Source organism: Ischnura elegans, chromosome 11, assembly GCF_921293095.1.
Source record: "Ischnura elegans chromosome 11, ioIscEleg1.1, whole genome shotgun sequence".
Lineage (NCBI taxonomy): Eukaryota > Metazoa > Arthropoda > Insecta > Odonata > Coenagrionidae > Ischnura > Ischnura elegans.
In genome coordinates, this window is record NC_060256.1 from 52,966,969 (window position 1) to 52,989,520 (window position 22,552).

A 22,552-nucleotide genomic window follows, 5' to 3' on the forward strand; every position below is an offset into this window, starting at 1 on the left:
GGGGTGCAGTTGTTGTCCTTTAGCGGCGTAGTAGAACAATTGCGACTAACCTCTAGCTTTATCCCCTACACTCTGTTGCCGCGCGTGATTGGATCACGTTCACGTTTCTGTACGAGGAAAAATTTAAAGGAAAGCATATAATGAATGGTAGATGATGTTGAATTCATTTTTTTTTTTTGCGATTTATATAATTATGAGATGATATGAGGGTTTTTATGCGTTTTTAGGGGTAAATTCCAGAAATACATCGTAATTTGGATAATCGAATAAGAGTTTCTTCAAATGAAATTGATTCATCAACTGTAATTAGTCCACGGATTGATTTGACGCAGTTCTCTACTGAGATCTCCAATCGCCTTATCTTTTCAAACTTATGGAATTAATTTTTTTTCACATCCTTCAACACCTGCTCTATACATGTGTTTCTAGAATTTTCTTGTCAATCTTCCCCTCCACCTGTACTTCAATTAATACTTTCATTAGACCGTCGTATCTGATGATACGATCTGTTAAGTCGTCCCGTTTTGTTCTCAATATTTTCAAATGACAAATCTTTGTAAGACCTCTGTAATATTCACACTGGTTTAGTTACTATATCTTTAGGTATTTTATATCATCGTGCACTAAGAATTAAATCTGTCATTGACACCACTCACCACTCCTGTGTTGGGATCCTTGGCTCCGTTGCTGAATGTCGAAGCCAGCGTGGAAGAACATGATTCGTCGTAGTGGGCATTCTGCCCGTCGTTGATGGCACTGTTTATGGACACTGTCCACATGGAAGCGGCGTACCCATCACAGTTGCAGTCGTCATCGCTACCTCCGTCGCCACTGGCCCACACGTATATGTTCCCGAGACCACCTCGGCCCTGTGGAAAACAAAAGAACATCGTCAAACGTTTACCACAACAGTCACATCCACACCACACGGTGTTTCATGAAGAATATGCAAATACTTCCGGAAGTGGTAGGTAGACAATTTAAAGCATTTTTTTGTCCATTAAAAAGGGGTCGTACTCCTTAGTTACTGAGCTAAGGCAACGCAGACATTTTTTGGATGCACTTTGCAGTTACCATGAAAACGGTTTTTGTTGGGTATTCAGCCCTTTCAACATTTTATTTAATTCTCTGGATTTTGAAGGACGTAAAATAATTAAGGTTGTACGAAAATGTGTGATTATAATTGTCTGAAACAATGAATCACGAAATGGGTGAGGTTGCGCAGAAGTATTGTTAATGCTCACTCAAAGCTCTCGTTTAATTAAGCTTTAAGATTAATAATTTACCTGCCGCTAATTTCGGCCATGGAAAATTTATTTGTGATCTACTTTAATAGTAATTGAAGGTGAAAAAGTTCAATTACGCAGAAATTCCTTAAACTTAACCTAAAATCTTAAAAAAAAACGTTCTCCATAATCATTATCCCAAATAATTGTGAAATTGGCCTACTCCTGCGCCTATTAAATGAAATTCATAATTACTGCGAGAGATTTTAGGAAACTTTTGTATTAATTGTGTTTCCGCTTAAGTGTAGTTCATTTTTACAGCATTGTTTAAGAGTGGTAGAAAGTGTGATAGAAAAGTCAGCTTTGTCAGGAAAGCTCTTCACAGGAATAAATGAAGTCTTCGGTCTCATGAAAAGCGATAGATATGGCCCAGAAATTTGCTTTACTCGCTATTATCATTATTCTGTAATCATTAATCCTGCCATCGCAATGGCATATTTTTATGTCGCTACGTATGGGTGAAAGGAAAGTTTCAAAATTTCCCCGTGTATCGTTTTCATTTGTAATTCGGCGGAAAAAATTATTTGTCAATATTTTAATCCTCAAGGAATAAAGAAATGAAATTATTTATGTTATAATTTGTTGGCCGAATGTGTGCTAGGCCTTCTTCGTTAATTGATAGTGGTTAAGTTTATGAAAAACGTTACATTTGAAAAACTCCGTTTAAGAACAGGGTAGTTTCCTTCATCAAAGAAAACGAAAGACTGCGATTCGTTACCCACCATTAGTTTATTCATAATATACAAATTATTTGGTTTTATAAATCTCAGTTTAGACGAATGGCAATGGTCAATTTTAACCGCATCTGAAAAAGGCCAGATTGGCGCCCATGCAATGCCACTCCACGTGGCGTCACAGGGACCTAGTTTCTATAGGAGTAGATAGGAGTTTTACATCGTCTGAGATTACCAATGCATGCACGAGGCACAAAGCTCAGGGAAACATCTCATAATAATCACCTATTAAAATTGCCCACGGTCGGAAAGTTTCCTTCGTTTGATAGGGTAATAATAATCCTTAAGCCAAGCGCTACCTGCTAGGTGGGTACTTTGCTACCTGCTAGCAGCCTGCATCGTAGCGGCTCTCATAGCCTCGCCCCAAGGTCACCTCACACGACGAGAGCGGGAACCAGAATGACGTCACACGGTCTTTCCCAGCATTCATACTTAGCCGTCGCGTTTTCGCGCGCTTGAAAATTTTCACTTATCATTTAATAGCGAAAAATATATATCATTATTTAAAAATCTAAAAGCGTGAAATGCGTACTCCAGGAGCAATAATCTTTCGATTTAGGCCATAAAAAATAATAGGAAACCACTCTATTCCATGCATAGTCAATGTTCTTGATGGTATTAATTTTTGAGAAATTTATGGACAAACGAGAAGACTTCGACACTTCATTTCCTCTCGAAAAATGTTTGATCACAGTTCAATAGAATGGGAATAGGAGAGGAAGGGAATGTAAGAACAGATGGTGCTTCAATTTTAAACTCTTTTTAATATTGCCTCTCGTATTACATGGTTTTTATTTTTAAGATCTTCAGAGGATTCAATGGTCAGAGGTTCAATAGAATGAGAAATCAAATTTTTTAATCCTATGGGCGAGCGTAGTCTCTCTATCTATTATTTTTAATTTCAAATATGACCCTTCGATAACTCATTTAGTTGCTAGTTTTTATTTTGTATTCCGATGCACAGTGTTTGTATTTCCGTTTTAAATTGAAGAAATTGTATGGACTTATAACTTGCATTAGGATTCTTTTGCGATCAATGATAGACGTCTTCTCGTAAATACCCTCTTTCTTTATATTATCCCTTATCGGAGAAATATTCACTTGGTGCCCAACAGCTCCCATTAACTGATCTTACACTACATGTTGTAACCCTAAGTTAGCGAGTTGTTCGTTTCTTTACGTCATACGTTCATCTGAAGTCTTTTAATCTGTCAAATTTTACCAGTTGTCTTTCTACACTTCCTAAACTCTTCATGAAACAATCTCCCGGATTACCCACCTGTCTGAGCACCAACGATCTCAGTCGCACGTCGAACTATTTTTTTTACAGTTTTTTCACGAAGGAATTAATGAAAAGAAAATTAACACAAACGAACATCTGCATAGGCTACTTTATTCACCTACTGCGAGAGGAGACAACTTAGTTTTTTTGTTCGACGGCAAACGCGCGTGGGTGACAAGGCGAGCAGTGAAAAAGCCAATTCCCTCGTTGATTGAAAGAGTCGAACGGAATGGAAGCCAGAGAAGGATGCCAGTTCGGAATAAAATAAATAGGTTTTCGTTGCTTTCTGCGGACAGGGTGTTCCGTCCAATCCTCCCAGTTTGTATTTGTCTGTGAGCACGGGACACCCGTCGCCTGAGGGACAAGGTTGACCTTTGGACATGACCCAGAGACATTGGGGATGAAGAGATACCGAAAGAAAAAAAAGGCCGCCAACTGTCCAAAGTGTTTGCTCGAAGGAAATTTTTTTGTGGGATAGAGTCGCTTTTTTGAGCGAAGAGAGGAGAGAAGAAGTGAATGTGATCACATCCTGTCATAGACAATCGAGAAATCATGTCGTTTTTGTAAATATCTAAGGGTATAAATATGTATTCATAAATGGATGTTGGCCGTTGATCGAATTTAGTGAATTGAGTTCCTGTTTATGCTCGTATTAAAGTATCAGTAATATGTCCAGGTGAGTTTTTATGTAATGAGTCATAATTTTCAGCCATGAAACAAGTGACATTTTCACGGAAAAATTCACCTTTTTATCTTTATTGAATGTGCTTACTTTTATTCACCTTTAATTTAGCTAATTATTTGATCGAATTCAGCCCAAGTACTGGATTTTGAACGTTGTTAATCTTCGTGGCAATGTTAATTTTCTATTAAAAGTACAAATGGTTTAAAATAATTCCAAATTACTTTTTTTAGTAAATTCTGTTCATTTTGACCTTTTATTTTCTTTCGAAAATTAATACCGTGAATTTAAAGCTTTTCATAATATTAAGCTCAAGCGCTTTAGCCTTATTGGCTTACCACCTTCCTGTGTGTGCGTGTCTTCATTGACTCTACCTAGGTTGTTCAGTGGGGTTTGAATTTAGGTCTTCGAAATAGCATTTATGAATTTAAGCATGGATATAAGGGAATAGATTGGCACATGTTAGTAAGAAATTGTTTTGCCATAATTGACGACATCCATCGAGGTTAAAAAGCAAAAAAGGGTACAAAAATGTGAATAATTCAATCCTTACATTTGTGACAGAACACTTTTTCAGCCAACCGTAGCGCCATCCTCATACAACTATTGTATATTGACGTAAATTATTTCTTAACGACTCAAAACCTACAACGTTTCTAAATTTTATTTTTTTCCATGATTTTTACTGCACAACGGACAAAATATCAGTTTTGTGTCAAAATTACCTACCTATATACTCTTCTAGTAATCGACATTTTTCCCACGCTGAGACGAAAATTTCTGTAAGAACCTGTGTAAAAATGGGTAATTTCAAATGAAAAATCTGTCAACAATCGGTGGGAAAATCTAAATTTTGTGGCTGTCATTCTTTGAAGCACAGCTAATAGGTTATATATTTAAATGTTCATGAAAATTACATGTACTTTGTTACTTCTTAATTCCTACATTCATGTTCACGCTGGTTGTGTTCTGTAATGAATAACTCCCACCTGTCATAACGAGGTGTGCCTATCGAGACCACTTCTCGTCTTTACATGAGTTCGGCTTTTTCGCCCCTCCTGTGAGAACTGAGAGATAACGGTAAGGGCGAGTGTTGCCCCTCATCTGTTTTTTGGATTAAGAACAGGCTGCGGCAAAACTTCCACCCTCCCAAATCGCCTCTGGTTATTTCGCAAAGTGTTTCAAGCATCAGTTCGGCTTTAATGCAAGCACCAAAATCGTCAGGAGCTGGGCTTAGGGTTTTGTATAAGAGCAACTTCGGGATCGGCGGTTAAGGTGGATATACGGGGGGATTATCTTACTCTCATATAAGCGGTGAGGACTGGGTAATACACATTAGATTTTCGTATCACGATGATGTTACGGGTGGTGATTTGACCTCTTTTAAATTTTGTTTTCTTTTAAGTTGAGGGCCTGAAAGCGATCAACTAATGGGTCGTAGCAGTCGAAAATTTCTCGGAAATAGTTCTGATAAGTGACGGTGGATTTAATTTCTAAGTTTCATCGCTGGTAACCAATGAAAATGGAGAGGATATAAATTTTTATGCCGGAAAGGGGAGAAGGTAGCCTCAGTTGATGGAGGGAACGGATTAGTGAAGTGGCTTGGCATGATCCTCACATGTAATGAGAATGGTTCCGTTATATCAAGCTCAGCGGAAATTTTACGACTCACGGAGAAATTTTCACCCAACGCCGCAAACCAACCATCATATAGAAACACTTATTGAGGGCATGTGCATCGTAATCTAGGTTTATAACACATTATGGTAATCAGGTAAGAGTCAGGGAGCCGCGTCCATGGTGCTGGGAATTTTTATTTCATGGGAAGTTGGGAATGTTTATTTCATGACGCAATAATCAAAAGAGCTGCCACAATGTCGGCTGGTTGAGGGCTTACGTCCGCGTCGTTGACTCGAAGATATACGGCAAATTTGTCTTTGGAAATACTTTAGTTGAAAAAATTAATTTTCTGATGCATTGAAAAGAATTTGTTACTTTTATGTACCATTTTACACAAAGATATTACGAAATCAAGGGTTGGTGTGAAAAAGTAGGGGGAAATCCAGATTTTTATCATGTAGGAGACGGTGATTTTTAATCTCATAATCTGGTAATCTTGTATTCTGCGTTGGTGAAGCCGCGGTCTACGATAGCTACAATGAATAGAATGGAGGGGAAGAGATTACTCCCATGAAAAAAGTGTCAGTGCGCCTTTGGGCTCAAATGTAAGAAAGTCGATTTTTAGAGAAAAAAAATGATTTTTCTTCCGCTGATTCATTTTCACGGTAGAACGTTTCAACGCATCGGATCCATCCTCGTGTACAGAATCCAATTGCCTTCGAGTTCTGCCCTATGTTGAGACGTCGTGGGACCAACTTGTTTTATTCGTGTGAGGACATAAAGTTTTAGGCTACCGTTGGGAGTATTTTGATGACGGCAGAATTTTTATTTTTGAATCCTATTGTCGGTGGAAATTGAATTCCTCTGCCAACCCGTTCAGCATTTTACCTCTCTTCTTCTATCGGGCTACAAAATGCAATTACTATTCTCTACTACTATTAATATTCTCTTTCGATTGAATTATGCGTGAATTTTTAGTACCTGGAATTATGTATGAATTAATTATTCATGAATTTTTGCTCCAACCTGCAATGTACAAATATTTTATTTCAAATTAATGTTACATAAATTTTGCCAGTTCAACACCCATTCTTTATGCCTAAAATGTTTTTGTCGTAAGTTTAAGTGCAGTAGCTTAGTAGAAATTTTACAACCGCATCGTATCATGGAAAGTCAGACAAAACAACAGAATCAACACGACTCATGACTAGCACTCATGACTCCAGTAAGATTAAAAAACAAACGAAGAAAAGAATGCCAGACGACGCGTCGTACATATTTCGACATACATATTTCTTATAACAAAGATAATGACTGCTTTAAGTGAAATTTTGCTTGAAAAAAGCTTCCGCCATTTTGATACATTACAGCACACAAATATCAACAAAACGTCTGAAACTTATGCAAAGTACAGGCAAGAAACTATAATGACAGATGAACATGTTAAAAATTTCATGAAAATCCATCCATTGCTCTACCATCTGCGTAACGTTTTACATTTTCGAAGAAAAATGATAAATGGCGTGTTTTTCGAAATTTCGTCATGTTTAAGCCTCCGTAACTCCGTAACGGCTGAGACTTAATAAAAATGACTTGCTATTTCAAAATCAGCAACTATTTTCCCGTATTTGTGCCAAATTTCAATTGTCTACCTCAAAAAAAGCCATTTCGGACTTTTGTCCGGCGTTTTTCGATTTCCGACCACTGTGCGACGTCTAAAATATTTATCACTAAGTGTAGGTTTTTAAATCAGGTACGGAAAATAATACATAAATATAATATTATTTAAAAGTATTGAAGTAATTTTGGGTGTTTAAAATTCTTATCCATCGCAGTAATCACGTATGATTAACCTATAATTTTGCAAAATTTCCCTGGGAAACCTGGATTTATGCTTGAATTTGTCTGCATTGATTGGCTACACACTCTTTTTGAGGACTTTTTGACTAGCGTTCAAGGAGACGTAAAAATTAGAAGTGAAGAAATATGGATAGAAGGAAGAAAGAGTTACCGCCCGCACTGCTGTCTCCATTCGTGGAATTGCTCGTTCAAAAAATAACGTCGGGATTCAGACTTGAAAATTCATCAGTGACGGAGCTGACGCGTGGGCGTCCGCGATGCTCCATTCTGCGCGCCTGTAGTTTCCGGAAGCGCGAAGGACAGAGGCCCTGGTATGTCCAAAATTAAAACGTCCCCCCCACGACTCTGAAGAATAACCCGGCCAGTGGCCGTCTGTTCTCGCATCGTGGGCGGAAGGACGCTCTCTCTCTCTCCCATTAGGGATAGATTAATTGGCTGAGGGGGTTTGGTGACGCAATTACGTGTCCAGAGGGCATTAATGACCTTCGGGTCTAATTTCATCCCTCAACGAGAGCCATGAGAGGACTGTTTCATTTGGAGGCGGAGGAGAAAATTCAAGCTGCTCCGTGTCTGCTCTGCGTGTGAAAAATTATTTTAAATCGAGAGCAAATGTCTTTTCCCAAGCACCTTATTTCCGTTTTCATTTCAGGGCAATGAGAGGTAAAAAGGGACTTGTCACTATAATACATAAGGGGAGCCATTACTGCGATGGATACATTCTTCAGTATTTCCTTTCCCTGACTCGGAATTTACTATCGAATTCGCGACCACTAAACTGATAATAGCTCGAAGGTTTTCGCAGAGTTGAGACTAGATGATGCTATGCTTCTGCGTCTGTTAGTTTGTAGACAGCAGCTTCGTTGACTGTACCGTCAGGTATCTGGTTCTTGATTGACGGTGGTGAATAGCGTTGTTTGGCCCGAATAATTGTCTTCCGTTATGAGTAGAGGGTAATTGTTCTCCTGTTGAGGTTACTCAGCGACCTATTTCAGTCATCATGGAAGAGACGTATTCAAGTCCATCAACGTTCATTGTCAGAACCACCACCCATGATAAACAGAAAAAAACTCGATTAGGGTCGAGCTATCCACATTCTGATTCAACCCTGATGGATGTTGTCTGTAGTGGTCTAACGTGGTTTGATTGCACGCGAAAAGTATTTGTTTCGTAACGCGAAATTACTTTTGTAACCCCTAAAATATTAAATTTCACATTTGTTCTGTCGCTTAGTATGGTAGAGAAATTTTCCTATACATTTAAATTGACAGGAGCGATTAGACGATAATAATATATTCTTTAATATCACGCTTTTTTTTTTTACTAATAGTGCCTTCCAATTCAATATTGATTGGTAACTTACCTATTTTTTAAAGCCATATCAAGCTATATGCTGGTGTAATACATTATCGTACTAATGTGACATCACTTTTTTGCTTCAAAATAAGTATGTGCAAATTGAAAGTTAATTGGAGCGACATTTTCAAGACGTAGACTCATTCACAGTATTATGTGTAGTAAAAATAACATTAAAAGATACTTGGATTTGTTCTGATAGACCACTGCGCTTAATTAATATCGATTTCGGCTCGTTAGAAGCGTTTTGATAGAACTTCCTTCGAGAAAGGGTAATTGTCGCTCACGAAATACCTGGCAGTGATGTTTTCAAGCCTACAGTATTTAGAAGGTATTAGTCGGTATGATGAAGAGGTCCTAAATTTTTGGGCTTTTGAGTGGTGGCTAATATTGCCTTCCTCACGATAACTTCTAACTTGACTTCATGATGTGTGGAAGGCATTTCGCCGTCCAGGAATGAGATCTTTACTTGCGTTTGGAACCCGCATGCACTAACGTGGATTCCCACGTTTCGCGAGATTTATGCGCCGGATTCAGTTGTCTGGGAAAGCCGCGATTGCAACTGTGTATTCCTCGCCCGTGACTGCAGTGTGGTAAGCCATTGCAGGAAATCCGACCCCTCGGCGGAATGCAGTAATTATGCATGCATCCACCCGATGCACTTACTGGTAGGTCAGACGAACGACATCTCTAGCATGCTTTGAGCAAATTGCTACGTCGTCGTTCGAAGATGCGGACTCCGAGGCTGAACCTTGGCTCCTCTCGCCGTTGGCACATAACGTTGTGTTGAATTGGATGCATCAACCCATGAGCCCATTTGATAATCGATATTGAAATATAAATCACTTGTTCCTTCTGTAAATTTAAATCACTCAACGACTGGATCTTTCCATTTAATTATATTTCATGTGTTGTGTTTAACTATGACTATCAATATCATCCACTAATTAACGCATGAGATTTCTTTCATTAAATGTGAGTTCAAAAATTCACGCGATTCTACCTTGCGCGACTCCTTTGAAATTTAATTTATTCAATGACCCTTGCGAGTTCAGAAAAAGTGAAACAAAATAACATAGCTTTGCCACCGCCAATAACAAAGATACAGGACACAGAAGTTGGGAATTTTTGAAATTATTTATCGACACGCCTAGTGTGCACGTCAGTAAACGGTGACGCAGCTCACGAAGCTTTGATTGTGAAGTGAATTAGTTATGAATGTTTGTGAGGATGATGCCATTGATTTACCCCAATCAGATATATAGGGGATTTAGCGATTAGGCCGGGGGTGGTATATATTTTTTTGATTGTAGGATGGTGTTTTGATATGATCATGGTAAAATATTTAAGTCCTTGTTCCTTGGATTAGAAATTGGTTAAAAAAACAGGACACGTTGCATTGTAGTTTCCAGCTCCTTATATTCTTTTTTCAACATTATGTGTGTCAGTGCTGTAACTATTTTGAAAATAAAGTTTTAGTCGATAATCTATGAGAAAAACACAATCTCAAATTTGACTTAAAAGTTTTTCAATGTTGATTACTCGCTCAAGGTATACGGGCTCCACAGATTGTATGTATTCTTAACTTCAAAATAAGGTTTAAAACCCGTTTAATCCATTATTTAACCAAAGAAGCGTAGCATAAGGAGGATAAAATAATCTTAGAAGCATGAAAAATGTTGAACGTCCTCTAAAAGAGAAATCGTGTGTAAGGAACTTAAAAGATAGCATATCATGAATAATAAAAATAAAAATATCGAATTGAAAGTATTGAATAATGATCATCAACGGGAATTGACAAAAAAAAAAGAAAATGGTTCGGAATGTACCTAGTGATCGTACATGGGTGAATGGTATTAAATTGTTATGTATCAGGTGAGAGTTTATTATGAAATTGTTTTAAGAATTAGAGAATATTTGGAATATGTAAATGCAAAGTGTGAGAGTGCGGAATTTTCAATCGGGCTGCCTAGTAATAAAATATTTTATAAACAAATATAAAGTGGGCATGAGACCTGGAGCCCCCTTAAATTAAACTTTACAGAAATTGAGCTGTCCATAGCCTGCGGCTGAGAACTGACATGGCATTTCCTTACCATCTGCTAGTTCAACCTTACTTCCTCAATTGTTTTAGTTTCTCATTTATTCGGATTACAAAAATATCATAGGGTGTTCTTTTTTTGTAATTACTTTACGTAACCCTACATTGGTTGTGGCCTTTCTGAAGATATAATTTATATACGCTGCTTCTAGGTGTTGCATCTTGTGACTAACCTGGCCGGGAGTTTGAAGATCAAAGTTCTAAACTCAATCCTAGCCTCATGATTTTTCCTACGCGGAATTCATCCTCCGGTGGACACGTACCATTTCATAGCAATCGGTAAAAAATCTAAGGCGGCATGATTGGTTTTTGAAATCAGACCATATTCTAAAATATGGGGGCTTCCTTTTAGTTGACCTGGCATGACAAACTGGTGAATCGCAGGATGAGAGCGCTTAATCTTGAAATTGCCTGAGATATCTTGAGTAATCTTGAAATCATCTGACGAGTTAGGATAGGGAGTATTCAACTCGATGGAAACTCAAATCAGGATTCTTGGGTGTTCGACGAACTTCGCCATTTCACTTCAGGGACCGCGGCCTTGAATTCTAAACGTGTGCCATGCTGACATCCCACGCTGCTTAACTCTCTTCTCGATTTTCTTTCCCCAAGGGAGTCCTCCCTAATGACATACTCAGCTTTCCAATTACGTCGCTGCGAGGCACGAGCTCCCGCCGGAGACAAGAAATCCTTCTCACGCGTGGTTTGGCAGCCTTTATCTTCCGCTGCTGGCTTAGTCGTGGTTTGTGGTGATGTGCCGTGCTGCATTCCCATCGGGAACAAATATAACAAACCGTATTCTATTGAATTTCATGCTTTGAAATATTCAGTTTCAAAGTTCGTCCGTCAAAGGAGCCGAAAATTAAAAAAAAACCGTGCAAAAATGTCTATGCTTGGTTTATCTTAAAAAATGTGTCACCGATGATAGAGCTGATGATTTCCGAGCAGCGTGTCATCGATCGTGGTAAAACGATGCATTTTAGTTTGAAGTTAACTCTTAAGTATTGTTGTTCCGAGGGTCAAATTAATTAGGCTTACAGCATCTTTGCAAAATCTCCGAAGCACCTCTGAATCGGCCCGCTTTTCTATGCACAATTATTATCATGAATAGAATTTTACTGGAGTAATTTATTTAAGTATAATATAGAAATTTAGTTAGGGAAAACATAGACGAATCGAAGTCCATCAAAGATATTAAACCCGTGAATTTTTAAAGAAAATGGTGAATACTGCATATAATGATTCATTAGTGCTGTCAGAATTTTTGTCATACATGCCATATAAGCTTTGGAGGAGGAATCATATTTCTAAAACTTCGGCGAAGTTAATTTTACTTTTCAGACCGCTCTCAATTTTGTGTGTGATCACCACTAAATCCAGAAAAAACAATCCTCCTTGTAATTTGTTCATAATTGCTCTTAATCAAAGGCGTTAGCCATTCATATTTAAGTAAATATCTAAATTTGTAGTAAAATAATTTACAGTCAAATATATAGTCGAGTAAATTTTAAATATGCAAACTCGTTTGATAAGAAACCATAGATTCTTTTTTCAAAGGCACTAAGTTACAAATGTCGTATTGCTAAGAGCTTTTGGCGATTGCGGAAGTAACGTCCCTGATATAACGTTTTCAGATCACACAGCCAGATGTTTTTTTTTAATTGTGGGTTTGGAGTCATTAATGGGAACGTATGCGTAAAGTATTTTGGTTTAATTTGAAACTCTGCTCTCATCAAAACTAATCAAATACGAAGAATTAAATTGGTGGAATTTCTCATTCCTATTTTTCGATCCTTCCGTTTGAAAGAGCCATCAGAAAATCTTTTTCTTGCGTTCATCCGATTCGACGTGAAAGAGCGCGTGGGTGCTCTGAAATTTGAATAAGAGTATTTGACGGAGAGGTATTTATCGCCTCAAAACTGCGTAATAAAAGCAGAAGGATGTCTCTCTATGAATCTTCGTAACAATCATTGGAATGGCTCATCTGTTTGAATTTAGAAACACGGGTTGCTACTACTCGGCCTCTCGCATAATGTATGGAAGTCCGAGATTAAGGCGCTTGTTTTGGAGTGGACACATTTGAATGAAAAAAGGTAAGACGTTTGAATCAATGTGGTAAGGTCATATGCCACAGTAGAGCCGCTAGATCCTCATATGGCATTCATCTTGATAACTTAATCCAACAGAATTTAGGACAGGATTTAGAATTTTCGCTGTACGTCCTATTGAAAAGCTAGTGAAAAGTATTATGTAGAAATGAATTAGCTGCTATTTTCTTACTTTTTGCTGCTATTTTCTACTTACATGAATTACTCCATGTAAAGTTTTTGTTTCATTTACGAAGGAAATTGGACAAATGGAGAATACATGGTAACTGTGATCACAGATTCTTTTACGTTAGACACTTTTAGTCTTTACATACAACACGTCTTTCAATAATTTTGGGGAACTTATAAATAATTAATATAAGGGGCCAGGTTTGAAGAATTTTTCGGACTAGCCAGGTAACATTACATTTACGGGGAACCACTAAGTACATCCTTTTTACATTATTTTTGCAGAAATGTCAACCCGAAAATGGGGAAGATAGTTTTCTCTTGGTGGTTACTTTGTGAACTTTACAATGATTTTTACGTTTATTTTTATTATTACACCTATGACACATGTATAAGTTATGTCATAAATCCTCAGAATATATGCAATGCTCTTTGTGAAATATTTGATGCATGTAAAATGTTAATCGATATGAAAACGCGCTTTTAATCATCTTATTAGAACTTGATCCAGAAAACATATCATATTTGAAACCTTATGTTGAAAAGTTTCATTCGAGAGTTTGTTTGTGGAGTATTGAGGATAACTCGTATAGTGGTTCATGGTATTTTCTGTTTGCCGCTATTGAAGCCATTTGCCGTATTATGAACGTTGATAATCAAATATTTACTCATCATGATCGACGTGATTATCAATTTAATATTTTTTCAAGATTAATACAATGGGTTCCGGGAGTATAAAGATAATTTTTTTTAGTGTAGGTGTATGCATGGCTTTCAAGCATGTAACTTTACCGACATTTTATTGTTAAATCCATCCATATTGCATCAAATCCTAACTTATGAATAGCCTGAATCACAGAAGATAACATTTAAAGGAATTTATGACTGATTTTTCATTTCATCAAGACCAAAGAGACAAGTTCGCGGGTGGAAATATTTTTTAAAGGACTGGAAATATGAGCTATTGCTTAAACCTTTGCAGGCTCAAGGAACTCATTTTAGAATAAAATTTAGGGCCCAGTCATTTCCTTTGGGAAATCATGGGAACAAAAATAAGCCACAAGTTCCTGCTAGATTGGAAAAAAGTGATAAAATTCGTGAAAAAAAATAAAACTTAATGGTGTAACTATTTTGATCCCTGTAATATTTCGGGAACCTTGAGAATTACTTGGTGAAGATTGCGGATCAATGAGGTGAAGTCATTGCTGACGGAACAAAAATGCCGGCATCTTTTGGGAGTTAGCATTTTTTGATATATCGAAAATAATTGTTTTTGTCATTTCAAATAAACAAATATTGCATTAAGTTTCTGGGCCTATTTTTTAATAGATTTAATTGTAGTGAATAGAGAATTCTTTTTAAAATGTATCGTAATGATGAAATAAGCTGAATGAAAAAGTGTTGCAAAAATATTTTGAATCAAATTCGTCAAAGCTCTTACTACCTTTAACTAGCTCCCGCTGATTTAACTACTCACTATCGAGAAGCTTCATGCTTTTTCGATTTTTGGCCGGTTTTATAACGTCTTGTTCGCGTTAACAGGAAAATGATACAGTTATAACCTTGAATTGAGAATATTCTAATGGAAAGCGTTGTAGTTCAAAATATAATTAAGTTAAACTGGTTACTTCAGATGGAATAATAATTTTACTCCGATTTACATGCTTAGCAAAATTTTGGACTACTACACTTCATAAAACCGGGATCAACGGTTTACGTGCCTCTGTTTTCTAAGGCTCAGGGATTTCTCACGGCACCAGCAGGTAGCCTCTAATCGACTTGGTATTATACTTTCAACGTTATTTTCTGTAACTCACTGTGCTCACAAGCTGTACGTAATCCTCGACCGGACTGACAAAATTTGCCGTCGGAGTTTCAGTTCTGTGAGCCTCGTCCCGGTTGTTACTTCATCTGATTTCCTATTTCTTTTGCAATTCGGGTGCGCTCGCCTTCTCGGCCTACCCTGTGTGTGAAGCGAACTTCTCCGCTCAAGTCTCTGCAAATTGCTTTTAACCCCTGAGAAATAGTCAACCCTACCGCCTCACTAGCATTTCTGGTTGCCGCATCTCATTCAGCTCTTTGGGACGTCATCTCCGTCGGGGTCGCGTCAGATCGATTTCAAAAACGTCTCGGTAGTTTTAGCCGAAGTTCATCGTCTCGCGGTTTAACTAGGTCGGTAGAATCCATGCTGGGGTTTAAACTACTCCCATTTATTGTGTCCAGGCATATCTACCTTCTTCATTGTTAAAAGATGTATGCATAACATATTTATTTATTTTCACTGCATGAAACAAGTGACTTTGACCAAATGTTGGTATCGCCCTTTAGCATACTATAAATTGGACATAATGTGCCTGAAAGTATAAGGAAGGTCGCATTAATGTTGGATAACGTCGGCGTACATACTTACACAGTTAGGTAATTGGCAACTTTGAATTAATAGCTTCGGAAACGGTCAAAGGTAAAGTCGTGAATGTTATTTTAGTACTTGTGGGGCATATTATTTGAGTCAAGGTAATTGCTTATTATTTTAATTCCCAAATTACTCATTTAATTATTATTATCACAATAAAAATATTTATGTAAATGCAGTCAAAATATTTTTGTCAGAAAAAACTTGTCGGACTAAAATAGAAAAAAGGATGGGATGCCTGGTGGTGGAATACACTGGTTGCTTCTGCAGACACCTTTGGGATAATGTTTTTCTGTATTTGACTCCTTCGCCTCCGCTTACTCAGGTCTTATCCTTCAAATCATGGCTCAGCGAAACTATTAGGAAGGGTTTTGCGGTGTGTCTGCCTACGACGCTGTCTCGGCGTGTAGCCCTTTCATTTGATGTATCATTTATATGTGTAAGTTAAGTGTAATGAATATTATAAAGCGTTAAAACCCTGGTATTTAATTTGAAACAGCCGATTTTTTGGTAGAAAAACTCAATTGCCAAGATAGTTAAAAGGAGGGAATGTCTAATGGTGGAATACACTGGTTGCTTCCGCAAACACCTTCGGAATAATATGTTTGTTTTTCTATATTTGACGCTTTCGTTTCCGCCTACCCAGATCTTATCTTTCAAATCATGGCTCCGCGAAACTATCAGGAAGGGGTTTGCGATTTTATAATGACTTGATAGTTAATTTGTTTATTGTGATATAAGTATCTTTAATATTTTTTGGAGAAATTATATTCGTTCATAATGGTATCCTTATTATTTTTTAGTGGGGAAATTCTAGTGGTTTTTTAATGGTATCTAAGTTAAAAAAAAATTTCATTTAAACCTGAAATTTACTTTTTGTTTTTGATGATTCATTTTTTAAGTTTGATGAATATTATATAACTATCGGTATTTTTGGTGGAAAAACTCGACTGCTCTAGATAGTAAAAAGGAGGGAATGCCTAATGGCGGAATACACTGGTTGCTTCCGCAAACACCTTCGGGATAATGTGTTTGTTTTTCTATATTTGACTCCATCGTTTCCGCCTACCCAGATCTTATCTTTCAAATCATGGCTCTGCGAAAGTATCAGGAAGGGTTTTGCGGCGTGCCTGCCTTGGGCGTTAGCTCTGGGATAGAATGTGATTCTCCCCACCCACTTGTGTATATAATACGCACGCCATCTCTCCCTCCTGCAATCTCTCGCTTTTCCGCGGTTGAAGGATTTCCCGGCCTTCTTGAGACAATCTCTCCTAGGGCGCCCTCCCCTCCGCCCCCTAAGGGCACCACCTCCCCTCACTCGCTTTCTCTGTCCCTCTTTGAAATATGCCTTCTCATTTCTCCACAGCGCACTATACCCTTCTCTGACCTCCGACCCTTCTTTCTCCTTGCCTTGCGGACTTTCAGGATTTTTTTAGCGGAGAGTTGAAGGAGAAAAACTTTATTTTTATTATCATCATCCGTCTTCGCTACCACCATATCAACTCTCATCCCATTCTGCTTGCCAGTGTTTCTCTCTCCTCTTTTTTTGATTTTTTCTTTAATCTATTCCTTTCATTGTACCTCCACTCTGGAAGTATTTTTTTCGGTTACTTTTAAGTTCCTTTGAAGAAGGGAATGTGAGGCTAGAAATGTAGACTTGCCCTCCTGAGAGGATGTATTTGGATCTCGTCGGCGAAAAAAACATTTTAAGAGCAGGCTAATGTCTACAACAGGTTTCTATTAATCTTTTCTCCGTTCTCGACTTTGCTTCTCCTTTAAACCAAACCATTTTTTCTTATGCTTTCTTAACACGTGATAGTAGCTGCCACCTTCCTTCGAGAATTCATTCGCATACTACGCCGCGAGCCGTCTCCATTGGTGTGACAGGGGTGTCAAGACACCAGCTTTTAACAAAAAAAAAAGAAATGCGTGTACTTAACTTATTATTGTCATTATTTCCCTAACTATTCGGGGAAAAACGAGTCCTACACGCATCCTTTCTGCAAAACATCTCTCTTGATTAATCCTTTCTGTCGGACCTAGCAATTATTGAATGCTATGATTAACAACAGCAATAAATAAAAATTTTTTGTGTAAAATATGATGCTCGACTGTAAAACATATATAGAGTTGAAGGAGAAAAACTTTATTTTTATTATCATCATCCGTCTTCGCTACCACCATATCAACTCTCATCCCATTCTGCTTGCTTGTGTTTCTCTCTCCTCTTTTTTTTTCTTTAATATATTCCTTTCATTGTACCTCCTCAATTCCTCAATATCGAAAATGTGTATGTTCCCCACAAGAACGAAAAGAAATAATGTTGTTCTCGTTGTGGCTCTGAAAAATATCTATTCTTAAGTTCTTAAGCAGTCTAATTAGTCTAGCTGCGTTGATACAGCATTGCTGCCCAAACGAAACCTCGGTGAAACTGGTGAATATTGACGTCTTGTCTCTTGTAGGCTTCCGCGGGGTGTAGATGAAATACCGTTGCTTTCGAAATTTCACCTTAGACGATTTGTAAGCAAGATCGGCCTAAAGAAGTTGACTGCCCTGCCGACGGATCGTCTGTTCGAAGCAATGATGACGTGCGGAGTAAATCTCGAAATCAACGGCGCTTTATTGGCTTTAATTAATGCGAGAATGATTTTATTAAGGGATATCGGTACTTAAAGTCGAAGCGTCCAGAGTTGTCCTATAACGAAAGAAAGGGAAAGATAGACGGTGGTGACTGAACGTGTCGCTCCGCCAATCGCTGTCTCTCGTATACAACCAACATCCTGGCTTTCCCATGCAACGTTGTCTCTTGTACGTGGATCGTCATGAATACCAGGATATCCATTCTTTCGTTATCATTTTGAAGGCCTTATTGAACCCTTTCTTTGCTTAGCCTTTTATTCATCTGTGACCGCAGATGTTTAAATTTCGGACCTGGCAATCTTGCCACAACTTGAACCCTTCTACCAATCATGTGACAACTCCTGCCGTCTCTACTGTACATTTGGCATTTAAAAAATCAATTTCGAGAAATTTGTGTCCTCTCCCTGCCATATTCCTCGTGATTGGCATCGTAGGGAAAAGACTATTGGGTCTGAACATTTTATCAAGATTTGCAATACCTCTAGTCCCGTAATCTACCATTAAGTCCTCGAAACTCTCTGTGACAACGAAAGCCGCTTATCTGATGACTCAGTTTCAGCGTTGGTTGAATCAGCGATGAGGGAAATTTTATATCATAGGCTTTAAAACTGGTGCTGGAAGATGAGGACTTTAAATTGAAAATATTTTCTAGTGTTTGGCTCGCTAAGAATAGAAATTGTTTTTCTAATCATCAATATTACTCCTCGCATTGGATGAATATTTTCTTCAGTCTGTGCAGTCAAGTCTAGTGCTCGTTTGGATTCTATCTGAGATTGGAATGCTCCGTAAGGGTAATTTTCATTGCTTGAATGTGGCGAAAGCGCAATTTGGTATCGTTAAATACTAAAATTCAGTTCAGATTTCCGTTGTCGTGAAGTTTTTAGCCTGCACGAGTGGGATAATTGTGTGTTTGAATACTTCTGTTGCATTCGTGACCGGAGGGAATTACGTCAGATCACGCCCGCATCTCCACATAAAGAACTGACGAACTTTTTTGAAATGCTCTCGTGTCGGCGTTAGCTCAAAAGCCTTAGGGAATTGATCATTTTTGAATTTTCACTTTTGCCTCTCGGTAGAAGTGACTTTGTACCTTGAATTCTCTGTCCACACTAATGTTCGGCATGGATAGATTTATAATGACATTGCTTTATGTATCGATTGATTCTTATAACGAAGTCCTCTGGTGTATTTTTGTATATACGAAAACTTTGCCAAAATGTAGTGGATAAAAGTAACAAAATTACAACGGCCCAAAGCCTCACGGATAGTAATGGAAATTTAAACTTTTTTTAACAAAAGAATAAGGGTAGAATGTAGATATAATGCCTGTGTCATCCCCCTGGTATATTTGATTGTATTTGCAAAGGAGGGTATTACTCGAAATCGATCGGATAAAATCATTTATTCGAACCCAATTTCGTTTCCCCCGCACATAGGTATTAAATACTTTTTCCAATTTAGCTAATTTCACTCGTTAATCGATTTCCTGCCATTCATGGATTTTGGACAGCCTTGCATTTATTTTCATGAAGGCATTGATGCGTAACGGAAACTGATGATGATACGCTGTCGCCAGATGTTTCATTAGTGAAAATTTGATAGAATTATGAACTGGTACACTTTAATAAAAAAAATGGGCCAAAATGCAATGCTGTCCTAATATTTTGGCTCAGCGTATCTCTTCGAATGTGCGGATCAAATGCGATACGTATAGGTCATTACATTGCAATGACAGGTCTCGGGTGAATAATGAGTCGGCAGATGGAATTGACGTGTGGGGAATTTCACTCTAAGTTGAAAATAAAATTGGATGGCATTAACACAATCTGAGTGGATGGTGAAATAATGCGACCGTATGCGATAGGATTCTATTTGAATGTGCGCATCTAAAGTCTAACTTACGCGTCGATGTAGACTGCTATAACTATGAAACTGCTATTACTGTGAAAACGATATCTCGCTATTACTATCAGCATGGAAATGTCGCTTCACAATGGCCGAGGTGAAAGAAAGGGAACTTACGCTTGCGAAGGAGAAATTGTTTCAGATGCTTTTCTTTATAAGAAAGTAAAATGTACTTTTGGCTTTATTACATTCATTTACATATTTAATTTATGATATTTTCCTAAGTAGGTAAAAAACTGTTTGCCGCTTGTGATATAGTATATAAAGCCTTCGATTTCTGCTACGTTCAATTTTTATTTGCTTCAATTTCCCCTATAGATAGAATCAAGGTTGCTGATCGATTAATAGTAATCGATTTTAGTGCAAAGTAATCGATTACTAGTGCAAATTACTGATTTTAAAAGTAATCAGTAAAATATAGTTATAGTTACTTTTTGATTGTCCAATCTAGAGGCCACCTGGCAACTGTCGAATATTGCAGTCAAAATGTGGAATAGTTGAGTCATAGAAATTCTAAAGATGCAATTTCACTTGCAATACATATAATTATAACTGCCACAAGGGATGTCATATTTTGTACCCATCGTAAGTAGGCCACAATATAAGACTTGCTGCGCCTAAAAAAGCACATTATGGTACTCAGGGACTTTGAAGCTATCTGAGGGTCTAGGTAAATCAGTAATCATCGATTACGAGAAAGTAGCGATTACGACAAATGTAACGATTCCTCTTTCACCGCAAAGAGTTAATTACAAATAAAAATTACATTTTGTAAAACGTAATAGTTACATGCACAATTTGCTGCAAAAGCAGTCTTTGCAATCCGATTAATTTTACTCGATTATTCACCAACACTCGAAGTAAAGCAGTTTACGTTCGAGAGGTAGTGCTGCGTCTTATTAAGAGGAGGCACTAATTAGACTCAGGGACGTAATTCCAGGGTCGGTCGTATGCCTCTCCCCCTATTTGCCCTCATCACCTCTCCTCTTTCACTCTCATGCTCACCTATTGTGCCCTGCCCCGCTCTGCACACGAGCTTCATCTGTTTCTTCACCAGGGCAACGCCGTGAGCCTCTCCACGCGTCCATCACCTTCCTCACCTGGTCGCGCATCTATCCCTCGTCTTTCATGAAAGGGCTTACAGGTCTTTTCACCTGGCTCACCACACCCTCTCCTAATTAACTACAGCCAATCCCTACTTTCACTCCCCTTCCTCTCTTGTGTACTGCTTTCCCGTCACCATATCCTGGTCTTCATGTCACACCTTTCGAGAATGGATCCCTCCTTCCTCTAATAGATTTTGTGGTTTTGCATCAAGAAGGTACGTGCGATAAACGCAATTTCTGAATATTTAAACACTTGTGCAAATTATCTTCGTGAAAGTTTCATGATATGGTCTCAAAAATATGCTTTCCGTTCTTAAATTTCTGGATCTAACTGTTTTAACTCGGGATTTAACGGCACTGTTTGCGTAAAAATTGGAAAAATGTCGATTAGTATTAGAATATTTACGTTCCTTTCGCAAAAAAATACTCTAAGTTCGTTGTAACATTGATAAATGTCGCGTATAATGGCAAAACGTTTTTGGCAACGTGAAAATGGGAATTTTTTGTTTTGGGCTTCGCAGTCGCGACCTCGAGAAGGGTTCCGAACTCTTGGGTGAATTTTGTTATGTTTGCGAGTCTATAAAGCTATAAAAAGGCCAACAGCATCGTCAAGGAAGCAAAATAAGTTGGTGCCAGCCATTTAGAGTGCCTTCACGGACATGCTTCAGTTGCTTCGTATACGCTGTGGACGTTAGAGTTTTCCTTTGATTCGCTTAGTTTTTTCTCCTTTTTTCCTTCAAAAATTTCTTTTCTGCTAAATTTTACAAGAATATGTAGTAAGTAATGTCTTTTTTTTCATTTCGTACGCGTAGGTCAGCGAAGGTTTACAGAAATACCCGGCCCATGTGATAGTTGCACATTTTTATATTCATTGGAGTACATTACAATGTACCATATAACACCAGTATGACCTCATGTGCTTGAAATGTATGGCTAAAATGTTATCTGATCATTAAATATTACGACGATCCATCTTCAGCCAAATTGTGGAATAACTGACGAAGAGCATTAAGGTAAGAGCGTTGAGTAAACAGCACAGCGTATAAATGTATGGGCTTTAAAAAGCGCAATGGCTCGGTTAAAACTGATCGTCCACTTTTAAAGAGTTCGTCTAACTGTTGGTGCGATTCTCCTCAGGATGGTCTTTAACACGTTTCGAGGGACGATTTGGCGTTAAAGAGTCGATCATTTTGAGTTATATAGCCAAGTCGCACAACGGAAGCGGGAGTGCTATTCTCAGCAGCCTTGTTATCATGGTCAAATCGTGAGGAAACCAGGCTGTCAGCATAAAAGC

At 38.0% G+C, this 22,552-nt stretch overlaps 1 protein-coding gene across 1 annotated transcript in view; it reads right to left on the reverse strand.

Moving 5' to 3' along the window:
* The window catches only part of LOC124167752 (neuroendocrine convertase 2), a 433,133-nt gene that overhangs the window by 13,246 nt on the left and 397,335 nt on the right, over positions 1–22,552 (reverse strand). The window contains exon 9 of the mRNA XM_046545763.1: positions 657–869. Within this exon, the coding sequence (XP_046401719.1) occupies positions 657–869 (213 nt within the window). The remainder of the gene's footprint in view (positions 1–656; positions 870–22,552) is intronic.